At 34.0% G+C, this 25,342-nt stretch overlaps 1 protein-coding gene across 1 annotated transcript in view; it reads right to left on the minus strand.

The window, feature by feature from the left end:
• LOC107530253 (ankyrin repeat domain containing 26) overlaps positions 1-25,342 on the minus strand; it is a 108,120-nt gene that overhangs the window by 57,563 nt on the left and 25,215 nt on the right. Inside the window, exons 10-17 of the mRNA XM_016203938.2 lie at positions 25,057-25,256; positions 14,648-14,777; positions 14,290-14,351; positions 11,524-11,617; positions 9,787-9,885; positions 9,132-9,160; positions 8,965-9,037; positions 4,293-4,363 (exon numbers count right to left, since the gene is read on the minus strand). Coding sequence (XP_016059424.2) covers positions 4,293-4,363; positions 8,965-9,037; positions 9,132-9,160; positions 9,787-9,885; positions 11,524-11,617; positions 14,290-14,351; positions 14,648-14,777; positions 25,057-25,256 — 758 coding nt within the window. The remainder of the gene's footprint in view (positions 1-4,292; positions 4,364-8,964; positions 9,038-9,131; positions 9,161-9,786; positions 9,886-11,523; positions 11,618-14,289; positions 14,352-14,647; positions 14,778-25,056; positions 25,257-25,342) is intronic.

Consider the following 25,342-nt stretch of genomic DNA (forward strand, 5'->3'; position numbering starts at 1 on the left):
CAACTAATTAGAACACAAGGTAAAAAAATATGACTCAATCTGAGACCCAAAAAGAAAAACAAAAAAAAGGAGGAAAGTCTAAGGGAGCCATGGGACAACATGAAACATAACAACATTCACATCATAGGAATGCCAGAAGAGGTTGAAAGTAAGCAAGGGTTAAAGAACCTGTTGAAGAAATAATGGCAGAAAACTTCCCTAACCTGGTCAAGGAAAAAGTCACACAAGTTCAGGAGGCACAGTGAGTCCCAAGGAAGAAGAATCCAAAGAGGCCCACGCCCCGACACATCATTAAAATGCCAAAAAATTCAAGACAAAGAGAGAATCTTAAAGGCAGCAAGAGAAAAACAATCTGTTACCTACAAAGGAGCTCCCATAAGGTTGTCAGCTGATGTCTCAGAAACTCTACAGGCCAGAAGGGAATGGCATGAAGTATTCAAGGTAATGCAAAACAAGGATCTGAAACCAAGACTGCTCTATCCAGCAAGGCTATCATTCAAAACAGATGGTGAAATAAAGAGTTTCCCAGACAAAAAAAAGGATAAAGGAGTTTATCACCACCAAACCAGCACTGCAGGAGGCGTTAAAGGGACGGCTGTAATTAGAAGTAGAAATAGAAGCATTGCAAGAAATGTTAAAGGGACTGCTGTAATAATAAGAAGAAATAGAGAGAGAAACATAAAGAATTAAAATGGCAATAAATAAGGACCAATCAATAATAACCTTAGGACTTTAAGGGAGAGATTAACAGCAATACAGGCACAGTAGAGGACTTTAACACTCTACTAACTTCACTGGATTGATGTTCCAGACAAAAAGTCAACACAGAAACAGTGACTAAATGCCACACTGGATCAGATGGATTTCATTGATATTTACAGAACATTTCACCTCAAAGCTGCAAAATATACATGCCTCTCAAGTGCACATGGGTCATGCTCAAAGATAGACCACATGTTAGGACACAAAAACAATCTCTACAAGTTCAAGAAGACTGAAATCATATCAACCATCTCAGATCACAATGCGATGAAATTAGAAATCAACTACAATAAAAACACTCAAAAACATTAAAAGACATGGAAGCTAAATAGCATGTTATTAAACAGTGAATGGGTTACCAATAAGATCAAGAAAGAATCAAAAAACTTCCTGGAAACAAATGAAAATGAACACACAACAACCCAAAATCAATGGGACACAGTAAAAGCAGTTCTAAGGGGGAAGTTCATTGCACTGCAGGCCTATGTCAAAAAGCAAGAAAAATTTTTAGTAAACTATCTAACCCTATAGCTTAAAGAATAGAAAGCTCCCCTGTGAAGCTGTCCCTACCAGGGCTTTTGTTTGCTGGGAGTTTTTTTATTGCTCCTTCAATTTTATCAGTTGTTATTGGCCTATTCAGGTTTTCTGATTCTTCCTGATATAGTTTTACATGATCTCACTAATATGTGGAAACTAATAAAGAAAACAGGCTGAGGAACAAAATAGGTCCAGAGAAATAGAAGCATGGAACAGACTGATGAATCTCAGTGGAAAACAGGGGGTGCGGGAGTGGGTGGGGAGAGATTAATCAAAGAACTTATATGCTTATATGCATAACCCATGGACACAGACAATAGTGTGGTGAAGGCCTGGGAGGGTGGATGCGTGGGGGAGGGGACCAGTGGGGAAAATGAGGGGGATATCTGTAATACTTTCAACAAAGATAAATTAAAAAAAATTTGGTTGCATTTTATATACCAATAATAAACTATCAGGGAAACTAAGAAAACAATTCCACTTACAATTATATCAAAAAATTACCTAAGAAAAAATTTAACTAAGAAGGTAAAAAACCTGTACTCAGAAAATTATAAGATCCTGAAGAAAGAAATAGAAGATACAAATAAGTAGAAGCATATACTGTGTTCATAGGTAGAAAGAATTAACATCATTAAAATGTCCATACTACCCAAAGCAATCTAAAGATTTAACACATTCCTATCAAAATACCAATGGTGTATCTCACAGAACGAGAACAAATAATCCAAAAATTTATATGGAACCACAAAAGACCCCAAATAGCCTCAGAAATCCTGACAAAGAACAAAGTTGCAGATATCACACTACCTTATAGCAAACTATACAGAACAGCATGGCACTGGCATGAAAACAGACATATAGATCAATGGAACAGAACAGAGAGCCCAAAAATAAACCCATGCCTATATGGTCAATTAATATCTGACAAAGAAGGCCAGAGCATACAATGGGGTATAGTCAGTCTACTCAATAAATAAATGGTGTTGGGAAAATTGATGAGGTACATGCAGAAAGAAAAAGAAACTAAACCACCTTCTTATACCACATATAAGAATGAACTCAAAATGGATTAAAGACTTAAGGTAAGACTCAAAACTATTAAACTCCTAGAAGAAATCATAAGCAGTAAGATCTCTGAGATTTCTCTTAGCAATATTTTCTCTGATATATCTCTGCAGGCAAGGGAAACAAAATAAAACTAAACAAATGGTGAAGCCACTGCAGTATGGAGTGTCCTCAAAAAATTAAAAATGGATTTTCCTTATGACTCTGCAATTCCACTTCTGGGTACGCATATGAAGAAACTCAAAACAGTAACTCAAAACAATATATGCACACCTATGTTCACTGCAGGGTTATTTACAATAGCCAAGCTATGGATGCAACCCAAGTGCACATCAATAAAAAACAATGAAATCTTATCATTTGTGACAGCATGGATAGACCTAGAGGGTCTATAGTTATGCTATGTGAAAAAAGTCAGAGAAAGAAAAATACCACATGATTTCATTTATATGTGGACTCTAAAGTATAGATTGAAAAATAAAATAGATTAAAAAATAAACAAAAGAGAAACAAACTCATAGATATAGAAAATAGACTGATGGTTGCCAGAGGGTTGGGGGACTGAGTGAAAAAGGTGAAGAAATTAAGAAGTCCAAATTAGAAGTTACAAAATAGTCACAGGGATGTAAAGTACAGCATAAGGAATATAATCAATAATATTTTAATAACCATGTATGGTGCGAGGTGCATACTGGAAATATTGGGGGAAATACTTTGTAAGGTACAGGATTTTTCTGATAGTATACTATCTTTTTTTATTAAATTTATTGGGGTGACATTGGTTAATAAAATTATATAGGTTTCAGGTGTACAATTCTATAATACATCATTTGTATATTGCATTGTGTATTCACCACCCCAAGTCAAGTCTTCTCCATCACCATTTATCCCCCTATACCCTTTTCTACTTTTCTCATCTCCCCTCCCCTCTTGTAACCACTGTGCTGTTGTCTGTGTCTATGAGGTTTAAAAAATTTTTTATTTTATGTATCTATGAAGGTTTTTTTATGATTGTCTAACCACTATGCTGTACATCTGAAACTAATACAAAATAATAATGAATGTAAACTGTAATTAAAAAATAAAATTTCAAAAATATTTTAAAATATTAACTGGAAAAGAGGAAAACTTTAAATTATTAGGAGCCAAAATCATTAAAATCAATTTTTAAAAAGCACAAATTCCTAAATTTTAATTCAAATGGTGTATTATGACAGTGTATGCCTTAATATAGTTATCTGGTGCATTCAATTCTGGTATGTTCTAATAGTCACTAATGAGAGTGGATAAAAAAATTAATAATATTTCCTGATTTTCTACACTGAAATGAAATATATTAGAAAGTTATTGTTTGTACCCTAACAAGAAAAGTTTCTAGCCAGGAAGGCGTGATCATCTAAATAGGCAGTTGAGTTTATTTTATGACTCCATTCTCTCCCTGAATGTAGTCCTTTAAGTCAATTACATAGGGATCACAAGGTAGAATATAGCTTTAACCTTGACATTAGTCACTAGCGATATGACACTGCAAATTCTGAACCACTGACAATGATTACTCTTTTCACATGAATCCAACTCAGTGGTCATTAGCTATATTGTTCATAATTTCAACTGTTTAATCATCTGATTCAATATTTGACGCTACTACCTTCTTTATCATGTAAGGAAGTTATAGAAATGAAAGAAGCAAACAATATTTAGGAATTTTTTTGGCCTCAACTACAAGGATAAAGTTTAGCTATAAGTTACTATAGATTCTAACAATATTTTAAGTCTCATAATTAGTTAAAAATTTATAAAAACTAAAGATTCAATTATGATCTATTAACTCTAAAGCCTTGTTTAAAAGGTAATTTCATTTGTTACATTTTTAAAGCATAGGAAACAAAATTATACCAGAAATTTAAATTCAAATTTTTACATACCTGTGCATGGTTATTTTCACTTCCATCAAGCCTTTCTTGCTCTTCTTGTGATGTCACTTCTAAGTCTAGTTCTGCTGACAAATCTATGTATTAGTCAAAATGAACTACTTAGATCAGTTAAATAAAAGCTATTATCATTATAAAAAATGGAAAATACATTTTATCAATTGAGGGCTTAAATTAAGCTTAATCTTTAGCTGAACATTTATTTAATTAAGAAATACTTCTAATTATTGAAAACTTCAACAAAGAATTTAGGAAATATTAGGTATCACAAAGTTCAAGGCATGAAACATGTCAAAAAGTCATTTATAAATTCATTCACACATCAATGAACAAGACAATCAGAAACAAAATTAAGAAATATAGTGTAAACATATACAGTCACACCATATTCTCTATCTCCTAATGGTACCTTTTTAACATCTCCCTAATTTTCAACTGCAACATTATTCACAATTTCCAAAATCACTGTCACTTTTCACACCTTTATCAGTGTACACCTTCATTATATCTGAAATGTTTTCCTCTACTATTCTCACAAATTTCTTTTCATCTTTTAGGACTCAACACTGGGACTTGGGACTTAAAGAAGAACAGATAAGAGGTGTCAGGAATGACTTTTCTAGAGATAATGCCTGAGCAGAGACTTAAACAATGAGGTTAGCCAGAATCAAAGGAGAAGGGGGCAGGAAAGGGACACAGACAGCATGCAAGGCTATATCAAGACAGGGAGAAAAGCATACAATAGGATCAATTTTGTCTAAAATACAGAGATTGGTGAGGAGGGCATCACTAGCAGTTTAGTAATGCCAGAGAAGAGAATGGACAGTACAATGAGCTAAAAATGGAGAATTAGGCAGAAGTCAGATTATAAAAGCCTTATATGTAATTTTAAGAGAGGAGGGGGGGGGAAGAGAGAGAGACAGTGAGAGAGAGAGAGAAACATCTATGTGATAGAGAAACATTAATAGGGTGCCTCTTGTACGAGCCCCAACCGGGGATCGAACCTGCAACCTAGGCATGTGACCTGAGCAGGAATTGAACCTGCAACCTTTTAGTGCACGGGGTGATGCTCCGACCAACTGAGCCACTCAGCCAGGGCGACATTAATATGTTTTAAAGAGTGATTCAAGGTCATATTTGCATTTGAGATCACTCTAAATGCTGTCCTAGTGATGAATTTGAGAGGCATACAAATAAATGGAGAAAGATGAATTAGAAAGCAATAACGCAAAATAGAGCATGCAGGCCCGAACTGAGGAAATGCTTCCAGAAATATTTAAGATATAAAAATGTCAGGACCCAGTATATAATAAATCTTTATTCAATGAATAAATGTTCAAATTCTGGGTCAACTAAATTCTGCTCATTACTTTATAAAAGGTATCAACTACGAACAGAAAAAAAAAACTACATGAACTGTGCTCAGTTGCTTGAGTTTATTTTGTAGTTTTTCTATTTCATATGTTTCTGTGATGAGGGAGCTTATGTCAGTGTTTTAGAAATACTGCTTCTTGTATCCACCAAGCTCATGAAGAAATAAGACACTTGTATAGATAGGTAAATAACTGGATTTATAGCTTGAAGTCACTACTCCAGGAGATAATTCAAAGTCTTTTGTAAATATAGTGTTAGTTCTAGAGGTAAGGAGAGGAAAGAAGAAAAAATTATACGGGTAAATAACATATATGTTTGTTCTATTACTACACACCTGATCATATAACTTTTAAAGGGCACTAAGCTGCAAGGGCACTAAGTTCATAAAGTGGAACACATATTAGATACGGTTAGTTAATAGCGTGAGTAACCTAGTAGAATTAAAATTGGTTTTCCATATATTAATTTTAAATGATACAGCACTTCTTAAAACAAATATTCCTTGTGAACTATGTAGTCATTAAAAAAACAGAACAAGGTGGGAGACTATATGGACACAGGTGAGAAGGAGGTACTATGTAGCAAATTCTCAGTGATTCCCATTACTGCTGGAAAGGTCTATTGTAAAATGTATGAGCCATATAAAGACAAGAAAAACTTTAAAATTTGGTTTTGGAAGGTACTTTTTCAGTTGCACTTAATAGTTCTAACTAATACTTGTGAATTGAGAGCTATAAAAATAAAGCTAAGAAACCATGTTTTGTTTGACTAGGCAATCTTTAGATCTCTACCTAGTTTTCCCATCTAGTCCCAAAATTCTAAATATAATCCTGCCACCCACTCCCAAGTGTATGCTAAATACTAATATAAAGGAGCTTACTCTTTTTCCTAATTCTCTTGTTATTTAAGTATATGTTACTTTGCTTATAGGAAGAATGCAAATGTCTTGTGAAAAGATATTGTTTGGTTGTAGGTTGCCTAAAAGGAGTAAACATAAAGTAGATTTTGACAAAAATGATTTTGAAAACTCAAAACTATGGTAAGGCCACAGAGGTGGTCTAGGGATAAACTGTTTCTTTATTACCATCTTTGCTCTCTTTCTTTGCTGGTAGCTGTTATTCACATAGGTCACGGAGCCTATAATTCCCTAACAGAAACATAGCTCCAATATTAATCTTTTTTTATCTATTAAGGTCATCTGTCTAAAGTGTGAAGATGCTGAATTTTGGTCATTGATGGTAATACTAATGGACATTTATCATCAACTATAAAATACCCAGATCTAGTCTCATGATTGAGGGTCAAACTACTAGTAAAACCACAATCTGAAGAACCTAAAAATAAAGTTTTCATTTATTAGAATGTAAATAATAATACAAATTTGACAGACTTGTAAAAATTCTCTCTTCAGAGAAGTAGTCCCATGTCCTCCTCTTTCCCCAAACATACTCCTTCACTGCACATTTACTTTGTGTCCTATCCTTGCCATTCACATAGAGAAGTTTAAGTAACTATTGTCTCTCATTTTTGTTCTTTTTTATTTTCTCATACTACTTACTTTTGTTCACTCAGCAATTTCTATTACATATTCTGTTTTCCATAAAAGCTTTGTTTATTAATAGTTAAGATACTTCAGGGTATAAATTTTTCTGTTACTATCAAAATTTGTCTAACAAATTATTTTTAAGTTTAAATATGCGTGACAAAACGTGGCTTAAAAAAACTTTTAATGAATGATACTACTTCAAGTAAGAAATTACGTAATTACAATAAAACACAACACAATGGTCTTTTTTAAATGCATGAGTATCTTCAGAATTAATTTTTAAGCCTTCGATAAATATAAATTCATATGAGAAACGATAGCCTTGGGTGACCTTATTGTTTCCATGTAAAAATAGGATCAGCCTAGGCCCACACTAGATCCAATGAGTACAAAGTGCCACGACACAGGAATGTTATATTCATTAATATAACAAAAATATTTTCCTTTTATTTAAACAAAATTATCAGATTTAAATTTTTTAAGACAAGTGAATACAAAAAGCAACAAATGTATAAATAAAGCTTTAAAACCTGTTTCACCACAAGGATCTCTTTATCATTTGACATCCATGAACCCCATATATAATTTAAAACCAGCCAGGCATGGCTCAGAGGTTAAGCATCGGCCTAGGGTCCAGGAGATCGACGTTCGATTCCTGGTCATGCCCGGGTTGCAGGCTCGATCCCCAGCAAGGGGGGTGCAGGAGGCAGTCAATCAATGACTCTCATCATTGATGTTTATATCTCTCCCTTCCTCTCTCTGAAATCAATAAAGATATATTTAAAAAAAAACACACAAAAAAACCTCAGTGGTATTCAAATATCATTTGAGAATCCCTGTAGTCCTTAATATTGGTTCAGGGAGTCCAAAAGGTCAAGACTATTTTCACATTATTACTAAATGTGACTTGTCATTTTCACTCTCATTCTCTTATAAGTGTATAGGAGTTTTCTACAGACATGATATGTGATAACATCATTGCTCTAATGGTTAATGGGTAATAGTTCTAATGGCTAATAGAATGTATGATTTGTAGTGCTTGTATTTAACATTTTTCAGTTTGAATTTCTAAATTGTAAACATCAATAGGTACTACCCACTTTAAAAAATTCTTTGGAATTCTCAATAATTTTTAATAGTATAAAAAGATCCTAAGGCCAAAAAGTTTCAGAATTACTGTTTTAAAAGGTTGTGTCTACCAAATATTCACTATGATTAATTACTTCCCCCATTTTTAATACACAAACACACCATAAACACTCATATACACCCACCCACCCCTACACCCTGAGTCTCTAATCAGAATATATGGTTGGCTTAAGATCATCGGTATAACAACACTAAGATGAAATAAAGTTAAAATATTACTGACATGTTAGCAACTGAAGCTTTACTCTAGGTAAAGGTCAGAATTCAAATAAGCATTTTAAAACTGGGAAAATCTTTGAGTCTAAAAATTAACCTCTGGGAATCCCTAATAAGTACAGGGATTCCAAACTGGGAACTTTGGGGTATCAAAACAAAAGTAAAAACATCTTCCTTAAAGCTTACATTTTAAAAATCTTTTCTCTTAAATTTCTGTAAATTTCTCTTTTTCAAATATGGATACCAACAATGACATCTACATTACTTACGTCAAAACTTACAATTAAAATTGCAAAGCAAAATAAGAATTAGAAGACTATGAGCATGTCAAATATCTTCATGTATTCCTTCCTAGAGTTAAATATGAATTACAGAATTCACCTGATCTGGATGTTTGTACATCCTTCATTCCTTCTGCTTTGTTAGGAACAGGATCTGTCACTACACGGGTAGGCTGAATGGGTTTTGAAACAAGATGATTAATAAATAATATGTATTTCATACAATCTGTAGTTAATACTTAAATATAAAAATATAAAAGTTATTACCTTCAAGTGGGAATATTTTTCAGGAGAATCTAAGAGCAAAGGGACATATACTCAATTATATGAAAACATGAAAGCCATGTAACTATACGTTCATGCAGAGTTAATATGGAGCTGAATCCTCATGCTCGGCTTTGAATATGATTACATTAGGTGTTAGTGGTTTTTTGGTTGTTTTTTTCAGGGGGCGGGCGAATTAGGACACCAACTAGACAGAAATATGACTCCACTATAAATACTGAAGAAAAATCAGGAATATAGGTTTAACAAAACATGCAGTTGAAATTTCAAAAGTAAGATTATGTTTCAAAAGACTGTAACTGATGTAGAAAAGTGTGCATATACCACTGTGAACATAATGCTTGATGGGAGAAAAGTGATCTTTAATCAGAGGAACAAATCATAACCCTGACAGGATAAATGTGAAACAGAATGCAAAGCATATCTTTAATGCAATATATCAGAATCACTTGTACCATTATGCTACAAATATTTGTCATGTTCTTCAATCTGTCTTGTAATTTAGGAAATACACAATTGTGAGGACAGTTCAGTTGAACGCATAATCCATTTATCAACAGAGAAAGTGTTATGAGTTGATCAGCTTGGATATACATTAACAAATAATAGTTAATAAAAATATTTATTTTTTTCATACCAATGCAGGCTGCTGGTATGCCCATATTTCCTGTATTCTCTACTTTAGCCATCCTAAAGTTTCTTGATCCACTCATGCAAGAAGGTATATAAAACGCATCTAAGAAATAATATAAAACGAGCTTTTAATATTGAAACATGGTTACTAAAAATGAAAAGAATTCATTTAATTGCCACAGAAATATATTAAATATATTTTTTATTTCTAGATCTGTGCAATATATACTTAAAATAACAATTGTAGCACTTAGGGAATAAACTCTAATTTCTTTTCTTTCCAACATCAGTCTGATATATTATACTAGCCTTTAAAGGAGTTTTATAAAACAGCTATCTTATCAAAACCTGAGCTACCATAAACAAGCGGCCAATGCTTCTATATTCAAATTATTCTCACTGGAATAACAAATACCAATGTAACATATATCTTTGATGCCTGATAATCATGAGGAGCTACAATTTACCCCAATTACAGCACTCCCTCCTGCTTCCAGTATTCTCTGGAGCAGCAATGATTTAATTTTCTGTTTCACTGCCAATAATATCTTAAAGTCATCTTAAGTGAAGTCTCTCAATTTTCCTCAACTCCAAAACTACCTTAGCTAACTCCTCTCTTGCCTCCCTCCTTCTCTTCACTCTTCCTCTTCAAAAGTAATTTCTAGATCTGTGGTTTTAATTCTTCCCCCTTTTCCATTCTTTTGTGGATTATACCTACCACTTCTTCTTCCCTCTGTTTAGCAGTAGTATCTTACATCTATAATTTCTATTTCTTCATCTCTTTGCTTCCCTTTGGCTACAGACATGCTCAGAAATAAAAACAAAATAATACTTTTCCTTAATCCTTTCATGTCTTAAACTATCTACCCAATGATTCTTCTTCCAGATTTCTCTGAAGAGAAGTCTACACCCCTTCTACTCAGCACGCATGGTCTGAGGACCAGCAACACTGGCGTCACCTGAGAGCTTGTGAGAAGTGCAGAATACCAGGCCTGCTGCTATCATTTCTTTAAAATTGAAACTGCATTTGAAGTCATCAATTTTCTACTGGGCTTTTCATCAGGTTATAGCTTCCTTATCTCCCCAAAACTGACCTTGCTCTTTCCTTTTTTCCAATGCTCTTACTTTGGACTATGTAATACTAACCTATAAAGTAGCAAAATTTTATGCGACTTCAGAGTATAGACATTTATAACTGACCACATATGTTTATGCTCATCCATAGATACACCTAAGATCCATAATGCCTTCCCAACAGTGAGGAAAAGAGCAAGAGGGGGAAATTCTGCTGTACTTCTTGACAAGCTTTGGCACTAGAAGCTCTCTCTATATTCTTCCCACATTTTAAATACCCTCCTCTGCCTTTTTCTAAAGAATTATTTTATTTTATCACCTCCCACTATATATACCTGCTTCTTTTTCCTTCATTTATTCCCTGGAATTTCTGCCTTTCTCATTCTTCACTCCCTATTTAATTCTTTCCCTCTTCCTTATGTCCTGAGTTTCCTCAGGTCTTAGTGTACCTTGAAATGGAACAAATAATTTAGTTCCTGCACGGGTCCCTTTAAATTTAATCTCTTGCTGATACCCAGTAAGATTTACAACTTATCTGCTTTTCACTTCTTTTCTTACTTACTATGCATTTAAAAGGTGATTTTCTTTGGCTATTAGAATATATAAGTATTCATGTTTTAAATCAACATTCTGTCAAAGGACTTTTTAAATAAAATACATTTCTTACCTTCTACTTGTCCATTCAGTGTATTTTTTCCTCTTTGATCTGCAGCTTCAGATAAATGATCAACATACGTCTGTGGAAGACTTGCAGAGAAACTCTGTTAACATGTATATTAATAATAAGTTACATAAAGATTTCCTAAGCCCTTTCTAAGGAAATATCTCAATTTCTTACTTTAAGCTAGTCTTAAAAATAAGAGAAGCATGCTTTGATCAAAACATTTTTTATTATTATTTCTTAAATACATCTTTATTGATTTCAGAGGGAGGAAAGGAGAGGGAGAGAGAGATAGAAACATCAATGATGAGAGAGTCATTGATCGAGCCCGCAACCCGGGCATGTGCCCTGATCGGGAATCGAACCCCGATCGCCTGGATCCCAGGTCAACGCTCAACCACTGAGCCACGCCCGGCCGGGCTGATCAAAACATTTAAATAGAAAACCTCATATATGCTCTCTAGATCAAGCTTTCTTTTATCTTCATTTGGCTACTAACTGTATATTGAGCATGGAAAGTAAGAGAAAATACTTTCGCAGACAAAATACTGATGTATATACACATTTCAACAAAGAACTAACTTCAAAACACCTAACTGTACTTTGCATTCCCCACCAAAATAAGAGGACATTTTGAAAAATACGTTTTTAAACAAATTATTTAATAAGTTTACTTGCTATAAATTTAAAACATTTCTAATGGCAGAATTCTTTTTAGCATTAAAAAAGATACTTAACATGACAGGGAACCTTGGAGTGTGTTTTGTTGAGTATAAACAGAACACTGTAGAACTTGCTTCATTTAGGTACACTAGGGCTTAGACAAAGCTATTATTTGATAAAATTTTTGAGGAAAAATGGTTGCATAAAAAGGCAAAGTAGTAAGAAAAACTTTTCTTTAAATTATGTTTAAATAATTGCAAAAAACTGTATATACCATTATGCAACTCTACAAAACAATTATAGTAAGCTTTAATAAGAGACAAGAAAGAACATTGATTCGTTAACCACCTAAAAGGTGCCAGGCACTTATTATGCACATTTTGTTTCTTTCTTATACACAACAATGATGATAAAAATGATATGACGATGGTTACCCTGCTTCCTGTTCATCCCAAGGTGTTCGTGTAAAATGATAACCAGATGTGATCCATGTTCTCTCTGTCCAGTATGTCCTTCTCCTAGACCTTCACATGACTGGCTCCTTCACTTGGCAGCTTCTGTCACACTTAGAAAGATCTTTTCTGACCACCTAAATTCCACTCCCACTCTCTTTCTAACTATAAACTCACCCAATATTCTCTAACCTAACATTCTCCATTTTCTTTATATGAAGCACTTACAGTGCCTTATAATGGACTGTTGTTTACTGTTTTCCTACTCCTCCCACTCACAATAGCCTAACCTCTCAACTTGGACATTTAATGTCTAACTGCCCAGCACATAGTTGCTATTCAATAAAAGAAATTTACTTAAGGTCAAAACACGTAAGATCTCATTAAGAAGGCCTCAAGTACCAAAGCAGTAAGTATAACTATAAGATATCTCCATTAATAGTCTACAAAAACTTAACATCCCCCAAATTAGAAATCCACATACCCTAACTTCCCTTTTTCTTGACACTATTGCCATTTTATTGTCCTTCAGCTTTATAAAAAGTACGCTCAATATTTAGTAAGTCACTGAATACTGTGATCTTATGTTTCCACAGCACCCTTTACAGTTTACAAAGTGTTTTCACATTGTTACCACATGTGTTCATCACACATATGTGAAAGGTAGGTATTAGTACCATTATTGTGAATGAGGTCACAGACACTGCAAAAAGTTAAAACGAGTTTTCCCACGATCTCATAGCTAGTAAGAGACTGCTCCAGGATAGCTAGCATGATCTTAGACTTCAAATATAGTGTTTGTACTATTAGGCAGCAGATGCCTGTATCCAAGAGATCAGGCCCTTCATATCCCTTTCCACAGCTGTCACCTTAGATCAGCTCATCATGTCTTTATATTAGGTTACTACAAGTATGGCTGCCATAAAGGTATTCAATGCATGCTGCTTTAACCACGCAAATTAGCTGTACTTATCGAAACACCAACTAAGCCAAATTGTTATTATAATCCTACATATTCATTACTATTTATTATGCTTTTTTATCTCTGGAAAAGTTCCTTGCAGATCTACTTGATAATCCAAATAGAACAATACTTTGAAATCCCAGGAATTATCTTTTCAAGTGCCAAGTTATAAAAAAGACAACAATCCAAACTGTTTCTCTGAATTTCATAAGGAGTTTACACATCCATATAAACCACAGTAACATACATTTGGCCATAGAGGTTGCCCTGGAATTCTTTAGTTTTTAGATAAACTTAACTTCAGAACTCAAACTGATACTTATGACTTCAAAGCCTTAGTATTTTATAATATACTACACTGATTTCATTAAGTAAATCTTGCTAAATAGCAGAACTACTATGCAATATTATTATACAGGGAGGGGCAAACATAGGTCTGTGGTTGTGAGTACTCAAAACAGTTTATTCTTGTATTATTATTTATTAATTATAGTATTATTTTCCACCTGAACAACTGTAAATCTACTTTTGCTCCACCTTGTATTTAGCACAGTTATTTTATTAATTATAGGTTAAAAACAAAGAAAATTTTTATAGGCAAATGTAGAGGTGAGAAATAAAGTAAAAGCATTCCTTTTATGTTTTAACATCATCAATGCTGCTATTTAAAATAATAATAATGATAGACAGTACCTCAGAATCCCAAGATGAATCTATATCTTCGTCTTCTCCTGATCCTAATGCTGACATTTTATCTATAAAACGTAATCAGAGATATATTAAAGTGAAAATTTTTTACTATGAATTTTAAATACATATACAGGTATATCTCCATTTATGAATATTTCAATAAATAAAATAGCAGAAAAGATTTTAAGAGGGATGAAGCATTTGAAAGAAGAAAAAGATGGCAGCAGTTGGGATACTTTTGAATGAAGATAGCAAAAAAAACCTTTAAAAAATGGGTAACATATTTGGACCTATTCAAATTAGATTTGTTTATACCAACATTTAAGCATAGAAAAAAATTCATAGATAGTCACCAACTTACCACTACTATTATTTTTGTGTTCTCCATCAACATAACTCAAATTGTCATTATTTGTTTGGTTCTGTGGAGCACTTTCAATAATATCAATACCACTTTCTTTTTTTTTAATTGCTGGCTTTGTTGCATCTTCCTATAAAAACAAAGCAGTCACTCACTCAATCACTCAGTAAGACAACAAACATTTACTGTATCTATCAAATCACAGGCACTAAGCTGGGAGAAACTAGAACTATAAATATAAAAATATAAAAATATTTTGCCCTATATTCTAGTAAGGGTAGAGATACAGGAAAACAGTAAGAAAAGTATCAGTAAAATGAAGTTCTGTAAATGAAGTGAATAAACTAAGTGAGGGCACAGAGGAGAAAACAGTGTGTTGTAACTGGGAAGCTCAGGAAATGATAGGAATCTATCTTGAAAGATATACTAAGTGCAGAGGGAGGATGTGAAGGGCATTCTAGAAAAGGCAGCATGAGCAAAAGTATAAGGTCTGAGACAACACAGTAAGTGAGGGTACCAAAGCAATGTGGTAAAACTGGAGTGGTGAAAATGAGATGGAAAGAGAAAACTGGCGAAATCAGAGCTTAATCAAAAAAGGCAGTGTCATGCTCGCATATGAATTTTACTCTGAAGTAAGGGAGAGCCACTAAATAAGCAGTTACATCATCACAAATTATTTCAGAACAGTCAATCTGACAGCAATGTAAAGATGAACACAGGGGAACCAAACTAGAAAAGAGTATTTCAAAATTAGAAGTGAGAAAGTAAATAAATTACTGTAGTAAGTAAATTACTGATACAAAAAATGGTAGCAAGTAGAAAATATTCAACTAGTTGAGTGACTGGATGTGGTGATTTCAGGAAGGTTGGAGCCCAGAATTTTTCATGCATCAGTGTTTCAGTGCTGCGATTTAAGGGGATGAGGAAACAGAAGACAGTAGATTACAGGTTTGGGACATGTCAAAATTGAGGCACCCAGCGGACTCAGAATGAAGGTCTAGATAAATATACTTGACGTAAAAATAGATGACCTTATTCAGGAAAAGCATATGCTAAGAAGAGATATTTGTAAAATATACTCAATTGATGTAATTCAATAATGCAAACCTACACAGAACTTCTGAATTTTTGAAAATAAAAACAAGAACAGGGGAAAAAACAACATGGGATTCAAATGTTCAAGTATACATTTCAAAATTTGTTTCAACAGTATAAAATAACCTTTTACAAATATATGCAAATATTTATGGGATATTTTGGTAATACGCATTTTAAGTAATGAAAATGTAATGGTAAAACAACAATTCACAATCGTAGAAGAAGACTCCTCTTTAAAAATTAATTTTAAAAGGCAAGTTTTAAATTGTAGAAGAGAAATGCTTATGTGATTATAGAATTATGAGGCATTTTTAAGTACCACTATGACGAATGAAAGAAAACTCCATTTTAAATTCACAGGGTTTTCTTATTCCCGTCGACAGCACACTAATGGCTCTAATTGCCTGCCTACTCCACATAAGATGATAATTAAAGATGTATAAAAAATCTAGTATAAAAACTAATAAAACTATGATTATCTAAGTTGAAGATTTAAGTCTTCAAATACATCCATGATTATCAAGGAGGACCGAATGCAAAAGGTACTAAAAAAATCAAGTCACCAGGATGTCTGAGATTTAGATAGGAAAGAATTTTCATGTTAGGTTTAACAACTATAAATACCAAAGTTAATAAAGTTTCTTAATAATAATATGAAATGCACCCATTGTTGGAGATATTTTAAAAAGTAAAATCATCTTTCAGAGATAATTCTATATACTCTGTTGGTAATCTTTCCTTATTATTTTATAACAGCAAGCATTCTGTATCAGAAAAAAATCATAAATTGTGATTTCATTCCTTTGATGTGTGCATATGTGTCCATTAATTTAAGATATTATTAGGAAAAGAAAAATCAGAATCTGTAGCTCCCAGAGGCTAGGTAAAGGGCCCATAGTCTTGCAGCCAGGAGAGGGTAGAGTGGGCTCAAGCCCAGGCTGTCTCCCAAGCCCACGCGGGAACCACATTCTGTTCTGCAGTTCCTCTTCCTCCCAGCTCCACTTACATGCCTTCCTCTGGTTTGTTTCTTCCTTTTGTCTCCCATGCCTGAACAAGCTCCAAAGTGAAGCACTGTGATAGGCACTCAGAGAACACAGAGTGAGCCTGTGATAGTGTGTGCCTTCCCACCCCTGCTCAGTCTGATTCTGCCCTGGAGGAGGCTGGAGACTAGAGCTAGGAGATGTTCTATGTATCATTGTTTATAATGGGAAAACAACTGGCTGTCCATCCACAGGCAACTGTATAAATAACACGTGGCTTCTGCACAATATAAATCTTTGCGGCCACTGTAACAAACCAAGCAGCTGCTTTGAGAACAATGTTAACTGACATGTTTTCAATAAGCGATTTCATGGTTTTAGAATGTAAAACATAATCTGATCTTAAGAAAAATGCTTTTAGTTTTTTCCATTAAGTATGAGGTTAGCAGTGGGTTTGTCATATATGGTTTTTATTTTTTTAATTTTTTAAAATATATCTTTATTGATTTCAGAGAGAGGAAAGGAGAGAGAGAGAGAGAGAAACATCAATGATGAGAGAGTCATTGATGGAGCCCACAACCCGGGCATGTGCCCTGACCAGGAATCAAACCCCAATCGCCTGGATCCCAGGTTGACGCTCAACCGCTGAGCCATGCCCGGCTGGGCCATATATGATTTTTAATATGTTGAGGTATGTTCCCTCTACTCCCACTTTGCTAAGAGTTCTTACCATAGCTGGACGCTGGATTTTATCAAATGCTTTTACTGCATCTATTGATATGATCATATGCTTTTTATTCTTCCTTTTGTTTATTTGGTATAACACATTATTTTATTTGCTGACAGTAAACCAACCTTGCATCCAAGGAATAAATCCCACTTGATCATGCTGCATGATCTCTTTATTTTACTTTATTCTCTATTTTTAAAAACTTACCTTTATTGTTCAAAGTATGTATAACAGATGTCCCCCTTTTTTCCCCTACTGACTCCTGCCAACCCGCTCTGGCCCCCTCCCCAGGCCTTCCCCGCACTATTGTCTGTCCATGGACTATGCATATTTGCCTATAAGTTCACTGGTTAATCTCTTCCTGCCCCTCACCCTCCCCTCTGAAATACATGTCTGTTGCATGCTTCCATGTCTCCAGATCTTTTCTGTTCATTAGATTCCACATATAAATGAGATTATGTAATACTTGTGTTTCTTTGCATGGCTTATTTCACTTAGCATAATATTCTCCAGGTCCCTCCAATGCTATGGCAAAGGGTAAGAGATCCTTCTTTTTAACAGCTGCATAGTATTCCGTTGTGTTAAATGTACCACAATTTTTTAATCCATTCATCCACTGATGGACACTTGGGCTGTTTCTAAATCTTAGCTATTGTAAATAGCACTGCTATGAACAAAGGGGTGCAGATATTCTTTCTGATTGGTGTTTCAGGCTTCTTAGGATATATTCCTAGAAGTGGGTCACTGGGTCAAATGGAAGTTTCATATTTAATTTTTTAAGGAAATTCCACCCTGTTTTCCATAGTGGTTGTACCAGTCTGCATTCCCACCAGCAGTGTACTAGGGTTCCTTTTCCTCCACATCCTCGCCAGCACTTGTTTGTTGATTTACTAATGGTAGCCATTCTGGCAGGTGTAAGGTGGTACTTCACTGTCTATTTAATTTGTATCTCTCTGATCATTAGTGACATTGAACATTTTTTCAAAAATCAGTGGCAATACACCACTAATGAACTCTCAGAAAGAGAAACTAAAACAATCCCATCCCATTTACCACTGCAACAAAAAAAACTGAGATACTTAGGAATAAACTTAACCAAGGAAGTAAAAGACCTGTATTCAGAAAACTACAGAACATTGAAAAAAGAGATAGAAGAAGATATAAACAAGTGGAAAAATGTACTGTGTTCATGGATTGGTAGAATTAATATCATTAAAATATCCATACTACTCAAAGCAATCTATAGATTCAATGCAATCCCTATCAAAATACCAATGGCATCATTCACAGATCTAGAACAAATACTCCAAAAATTTATATGGAACCAAAAAAGACCCCAAATAGCTGCAGCAATCTTGAGAAAGAATAACAAAGTTGGAGGGATTACAATATAGGATATCAAGCTATACTACAAAGCCACTGTAATCAAAACAGCCTGGTAGTACTATGGAAAACAGTATGGAGGTTACTCAAAAAACTAAAAATGGAACTACCTTTTGACCCAGTGATCCCACTTCTACGAATATATCCTAAGAAACCCAAAATACTTATCAAAAAGAACTTATGTACTCCTATGTTCATAGCAGCACAATTTATAATAGCTAAGATCTGGAAACAGCCCAAGTGTCCATCACTAGATGAGTGGGTGAAAAAGCTGTGGGACATTTACACCATGGAATACTATGCAGCTGTAAAGAAGAAGGATCTCGTACCTTTTGGGACAGTATGGATGGACCTGGAGAATATTATGCTAAGCGAAATAAGCCAGGCAGAGAAAGACAAACATCACATGATTTCACTTATATGTGGAATCTAAAGAACAAAATAGACTGATGAACAAAAGAGATCCAGTGACACAGAGGCATGGAACAGACTGACGAAACTCAGAGGGAAGGTGAGAGAGTGGGGGGAGGAATTTCTGTGCATAAATGTATAACCCATGGACATAGACTATAGTGTGCTGAAGGCCTGGGGTGGGGGGTGGGTGCAGGGTAGAAAGGATCAGTGGGGGCAAAAAGGGGACATCTGTAATTCTTCCAATAGTAAAGATAAATTAAAACAAACAAACAAAAAAAACCTGGTACTGGCACAAGAATAGACATATAAATCAATGGAACAGAAGAGAGAATCTGGAAATCGACCCAAGCAATTATGCTTAATTAATATTTGACAAAGGAGGCAAGACCATACAATGGAGTAAAGACAGTCTCTTCAATAAGTGGTGCTGGGATAACTGGACAAGGTACATGAGAAAAAATGAAACTAGACCACCAACTTACACCACACATAAGAATAAACTCAAAATGGATAAAAGTCTTAAATGTATGTCATGAAACCATAAAAATCCTACATGAAAGTGTAGGCAGCAAAATATCAGACATCTCATGTAGCAGAATTTTCACCAATACAAAGCCTAGGGCAAGAGAAACAAAGGGGAAAAAACAAATGGGACTGCATCAAAAGTAAAAGCTTCTGCCTAGCCAGGCTTGGCTCAGTGGTTGAGCGTCGGCCTAGGATCCAGGAGATCGGGGTTCGATTCCCGGTCAGGGCATATGCCCGGGTTGTCGCTTGATCCCCAGTCGGGGGCGTGCAGGAGGCAGCCGATCAATGACTCTCTCATCATTGATGTTTCTCTCTCTCTCTCTCTCTCTCTCTCTCTCTCTCTCCCCCTTCCTCTCTCTGAAATCAATAAAGATATTTAAAAAAAAAAAAAGTAAAAGCTTCTGCACAGCAAAAGACATCAACGTCAAAATGAAAAGGGAACCCTCTGTATGGGAGAACACATCTGCCAATGATATATCTGATAAGGGGTTAATTTCCAAAATATATAAAGTACTCATACAATTCAACAAAAAAAAGACAAACAACCCAATTAAAAAATGGGCAGAGGACCTGAAAAGACACTTCTCCAAAAAGGACATGCAAATGGCCAAGAGACATATGAAAAAATGCTCAATATCACTAATTATTAAGAGAACTTTTTAATATATTGCTAAATTTGGTTTGCTAATATTTTATTGAGGATTTTTGCATCTATGTTCATCAGGAATACTGACCTATAATTTCACTTTTTTGGTAATATCTTTGTCTGGTTTTGGAGTCAGGATAATGCTAGCATCACAAAATAAGCTTGGGAGCCTTCCTTCCTTTTGAATTATTTGGAATATTTTCAGAAAGAGGTGTTAGTTCTTTGTTCACTGGTAAAATTCACCTGTAAAGTCATCTAATCTAGAACTTTTGTTCGTTGAGAGTTTTTTTATTGCTGATTCAATTTAGTTGGTAGTAATTCATCTCTTCAGATTTTCTAATTCTTCTTGACTCAGTTTTGTGAGATTTTGTTTCTAGGAATTTGTTAATTTCTTTCACACTGTCCAATTTGTGGGCATATAGTTTTTCTTAGTATTTTCTTATAACATTTTGTATTTCCTGGGTGTCGGTTGTTACTTCTCTTTCATTTGTGTCCTCTCTTTTTTTCTTAATGAGTCTGACAAAAGGTATTATTTTATTTATCCTTTCAAAGAACGAGCTCTAGGTTTCATTGAATTTTTTTTGTATTTTTTTTTAGATTGTCTTCATTTATTGCCACTCTGATCTTTATTATTTCCTTCCTTCTGCTCACTTTTGGCTTTGCTTGTTTTTCTTTCTCTAGTTCCTTCAGGTATAAGGTGAAATTGTTTGAGATTTTTCTTTTTTCTTAAGGTACTCCTGTATTCCTATGAATTTTCATTTGTCTCGAGGTATCTTTTATTTATTTCTTTACCTCATTGTTAACCCATTCACTGTTTAGTAGCATGCTATTTAGCCTCCGTGTGTGTGTTTTTCAATTTTCTTCTTATAATTTGTGGTCAAAGAATATGCTTGATATGATTTCAATCTTTTACAATTCATTGACATTTGTTTTGTGACCTAAAGCATGGTCTATCTTTGAAAATGTCCCATGTACACTTTAAAAAAATGCATATTCTTCTCCTTTGGGGTGAAATTCTCTAAAAATATCAATCAACTCCACCGAGTCTAATGCATTATTTAAGGCTGCTGTTACCTTGCAGACTTTCTATCCATTGATGTCAATGGTGCATTACAGACCCCTACTATGACTGTATTACTATTGATCTCCCCCTTTATGTCCATCATTATTTGCTTAATATATTTAGGTGCTCCTATGTAGAATGCATAAATGTTTATAAAGATTATACCCTCTTGTTGCATTGATCCCTTTATCATTATGCAATGTCCTTCTTTGCCTCTTACTATAGCCCTTTTTTAAAGTCCAATTTCACCACTTTTATTCAACATAGTATTAGAATTCCAAACTATAGCAATCAGACAAGAAAAAGAAATACAAAGCATTCAAATTGGAAAGGAAGAAGCAATACTGTCATTATTTGGAGATGACATGATACCATATATATAAAAACACAAACAATTACACCAAAAAACTATTAGAACTGATGTATGAATTCAGTAATGTAGCAGAATACTAAATTAATATTCAGAAACTGGCTGCATTTTTATACATCAATAATAAACAATTGCATCAAAAAGAAATAAAATATCTTGGAATAAATTTAACCAAGGAGGTAAAAGACCTGTATTCAGAAAATTATAAGACATTGAAGAGAGCCCAGAAATAAAGCCATGCCTATCTGGTCAATTAATATATGAAAAGAAAGCAATAATATACAATGAAGGGAAGACAATCTCATCAATAAATGGTGTTGGGAAAACTGGAGAGATACACGCAAAAACAAAAACCTAGACTATCTTCTTACACCATATATAAGAATAAACTCAAAATGGATTAAAAACTTAAATATAAGACCTAAAACTTCCAGAAAAAAAATAAGCAATAAATTGTGACATTATTCTTAGTAATACTTTTTCAGATATATCTCCTTGGGCAAGGGAAACAAAAGAAAAAATAAACAAATTGGACTATACCAAACTAAAACGTTTTGTATGGCAAAGAAAACCATAAACAAAACAAAAAGACAACCTACTGAATGGGAGAATATATTAACCAATAATATATCTGCTAAGGTGATAATATCCAAAATTTATAAATAACTCATATAACTCAACACCACCCCCCCTAAATGATCTAATTAAAAATGGGCAGAAAATCTGAACAGACCTTTCTCCAAATAAAACATACATATGGCAAACAGAAATATGAAAAGATGCTCAATGTCACTAATCATCAGAGAAATGCAAATTAAGACAATGAGATATTACTTCATACCTGTCAGAGTGGCTACCATCAGTAAATTAACAAACAAGTGTTGTGAGGATGTGGAGAAAGGGAACCCTCACGCACTGTTGTTGGGATTACAAATTGGTGCAGCCCTTATAGTGCGGAGTTTTCTCAAAAAATTAAAAATAGAACTACCATATTACCCAGTATTCCATTGCTGGGAATATATTTGAGAAATCCAAAACACTAATTTGAAAAGATATATGCACCACATCCTTCTATTCACTGCAGTATTATTTACAATAGCCAAGATATGGACGCAATCCAAATATCTATCAATAAACTACTGGATAAAGAAGATTTAGTAAATATTTACAATAGAATATTACTTTGCCAAAAAGAAAAGAAATCTTACCATTTTTGATGTGGATGGACCTATAGGGAATTATGGTAAGTGAAATTAGTCAGACAGAGAAAAACAAATACCATATGGTTTCATTAATATGTGGAATCTAAAGAACATAAAGCAACAAAAAAACAGAAACAGACTCATATATACAGTGAACAAACACTAAAGGGTTGCCAAATGGGAGTGGAGTTGGGGGGATAAGTAAAAGAGGTGAAGGGAAGAGAAAGTTATAAAATAGTCACAAGGATATAAAATACAGCATAGAGAATGTAGTCAATAGTATTGTAATAACTATGTATGGTGTCAGGTGGGTACTAGTATTCTCAGGAGGATCACTTTATAAATTATATAACTGTCAAACCACTATGCTGTACATTTGAAAAAAAATTAAGTAACACTGAATGCCAACTGTAATTTAAAAGTTAAAAATAAAGTGTAACATGACCTTAATTTAATTGATTGGTTATTATTATGACAGTATTCTTTATTTAGTGAAGTTCACAAAACATAAAATTAACCTTTTTAAAGTGAAAAATTCAGTAGCATTTAGTACATTCACAATATTGTGCAACAACCACCTCTAGTTCCAAAACATCTTCCTCACCCCAAAAGGCAATCCCATTCCCATTAAACAGACACTCCCAATTTCCTCCACCCCTAGCCCCTGGCAAGCGCTAACCTGCTTTCTGTCTCTGTGGATTAACTTATTCTGTATATTTCATATAAAAGGAATCATACAATTAAAAGTAATTTTTAAAATTAATTTCTACAGAAAAAGGTAATTATTATTATTTTTTATTTAGGAGCATTTCAGCTTAAAATTTATTTCACATTTAATGAACAGAGATTAAGAACTTCATTTACATAATCATAATTTTTAATTTTAATTAATAAAAAAACTAAGTAAAATGCTTATTTTCTCTCTTTACTGGCAAAAAAACTAAACATCTACCCAGATTATACCAGACAGTAAAATAAGTTAATTTAGAAAGTTACGTATATACCAAACAGTGAGATGCTAGAAACAACAAGAAAAAGAAGGATCGAAAATTCATAATTCATAATAAATCTGATAAGGTCTAAAACAGATTTCAATTTGCATTATTTATGAACATAGATTTTGCTATGTAAAATATAAGACATCAATTTATTAGAATGAGGATTAAAAAAATAACTGCAAATTAAAACTTTAATAGCCCTGGCTAGTGTGGCTCCATTAGCTGGAACAGAGTTCTATGCACCTAAAGGCTGCCGGTTCAATTCCTGGTCAGGGCTCATACCTATGTTGCAGGTTCAATCCCAGGTAGAGGTGCATATGAGAGGCAACAGATTGATCTCTCTCACATCAATGTTTCTTTCTCCCTCTCTCTCTTTCTGCTCCCCTCGCCTCACCAGAAAGCAGTAAAACATCCTCAGGTGAAGATTAATAAAAAATAAAATAAAATACTTTAATAACCAAACAAAAGTGAGAATTAAATTTTCCTTCAGTTCTTCATAAATATCAGCTATAAGTAATTCAGAAGAGTCTGAGCATTTTTTTCTATTACCTAGCTTTCTTTTCTTAATTTGCATTTAAAATTATTTCTATTGTATTTCATAATATACTGAGTTCCTGCCCTCACTTAAGCCTCCTATTTCTGTTGTGGCTTTATAATAATCCCCTCATCTTCACTCTCTTATTAAATCTTTATTTTCACTTTGCCCTTCTTTAATAAATTTTTCCCCTTTATCATCTTCACATTCATCTACCTGTTATTTCTAGTAGCTTTCTAGTTTTTCCTTCCATTATGGCATATGTAAGAGCTGTTTATACCCGCTAACCTGTATAAATCCCAACCCTGTACTTATATTGCTCGACTTATTATACTTGTTTTCTATTATGATCTTGAGGACTTCCATTTCTTTCTAGGATCCTTTTCATTACCAGAAAGATCAGGGGCATAGTATGTGAAAAATCATGGGGGAAAAACTTTAAAAAACACACACAAAACAACTTACTTTTGCAAGACCAATGACTGCCAAAGGCATGGGAGAAGCTTTTAGAAGAGGTTCAAGTGTTGAAAAGGTAGGCTGAGAAAAGCCCTGGGCTTTTTCTGATTTGTTGGGAAGGGCTTCAACCACATCTTCATTTTCACTGTGAAAATTGTCCTCATATAAGGTTCTATTTTCTGGTCTCACAATGGCACATTTTGCTTCTACTACAGTAAAACAAAGTAAAGAACACATGAAATATCTATAACTTCAAATCAGTTAATAACACAAGAACAGACAGTCTTCAAATAGC

This window comes from Miniopterus natalensis, chromosome 1 (genome assembly GCF_054644295.1).
Source record: "Miniopterus natalensis isolate mMinNat1 chromosome 1, mMinNat1.hap1, whole genome shotgun sequence".
Lineage (NCBI taxonomy): Eukaryota > Metazoa > Chordata > Mammalia > Chiroptera > Miniopteridae > Miniopterus > Miniopterus natalensis.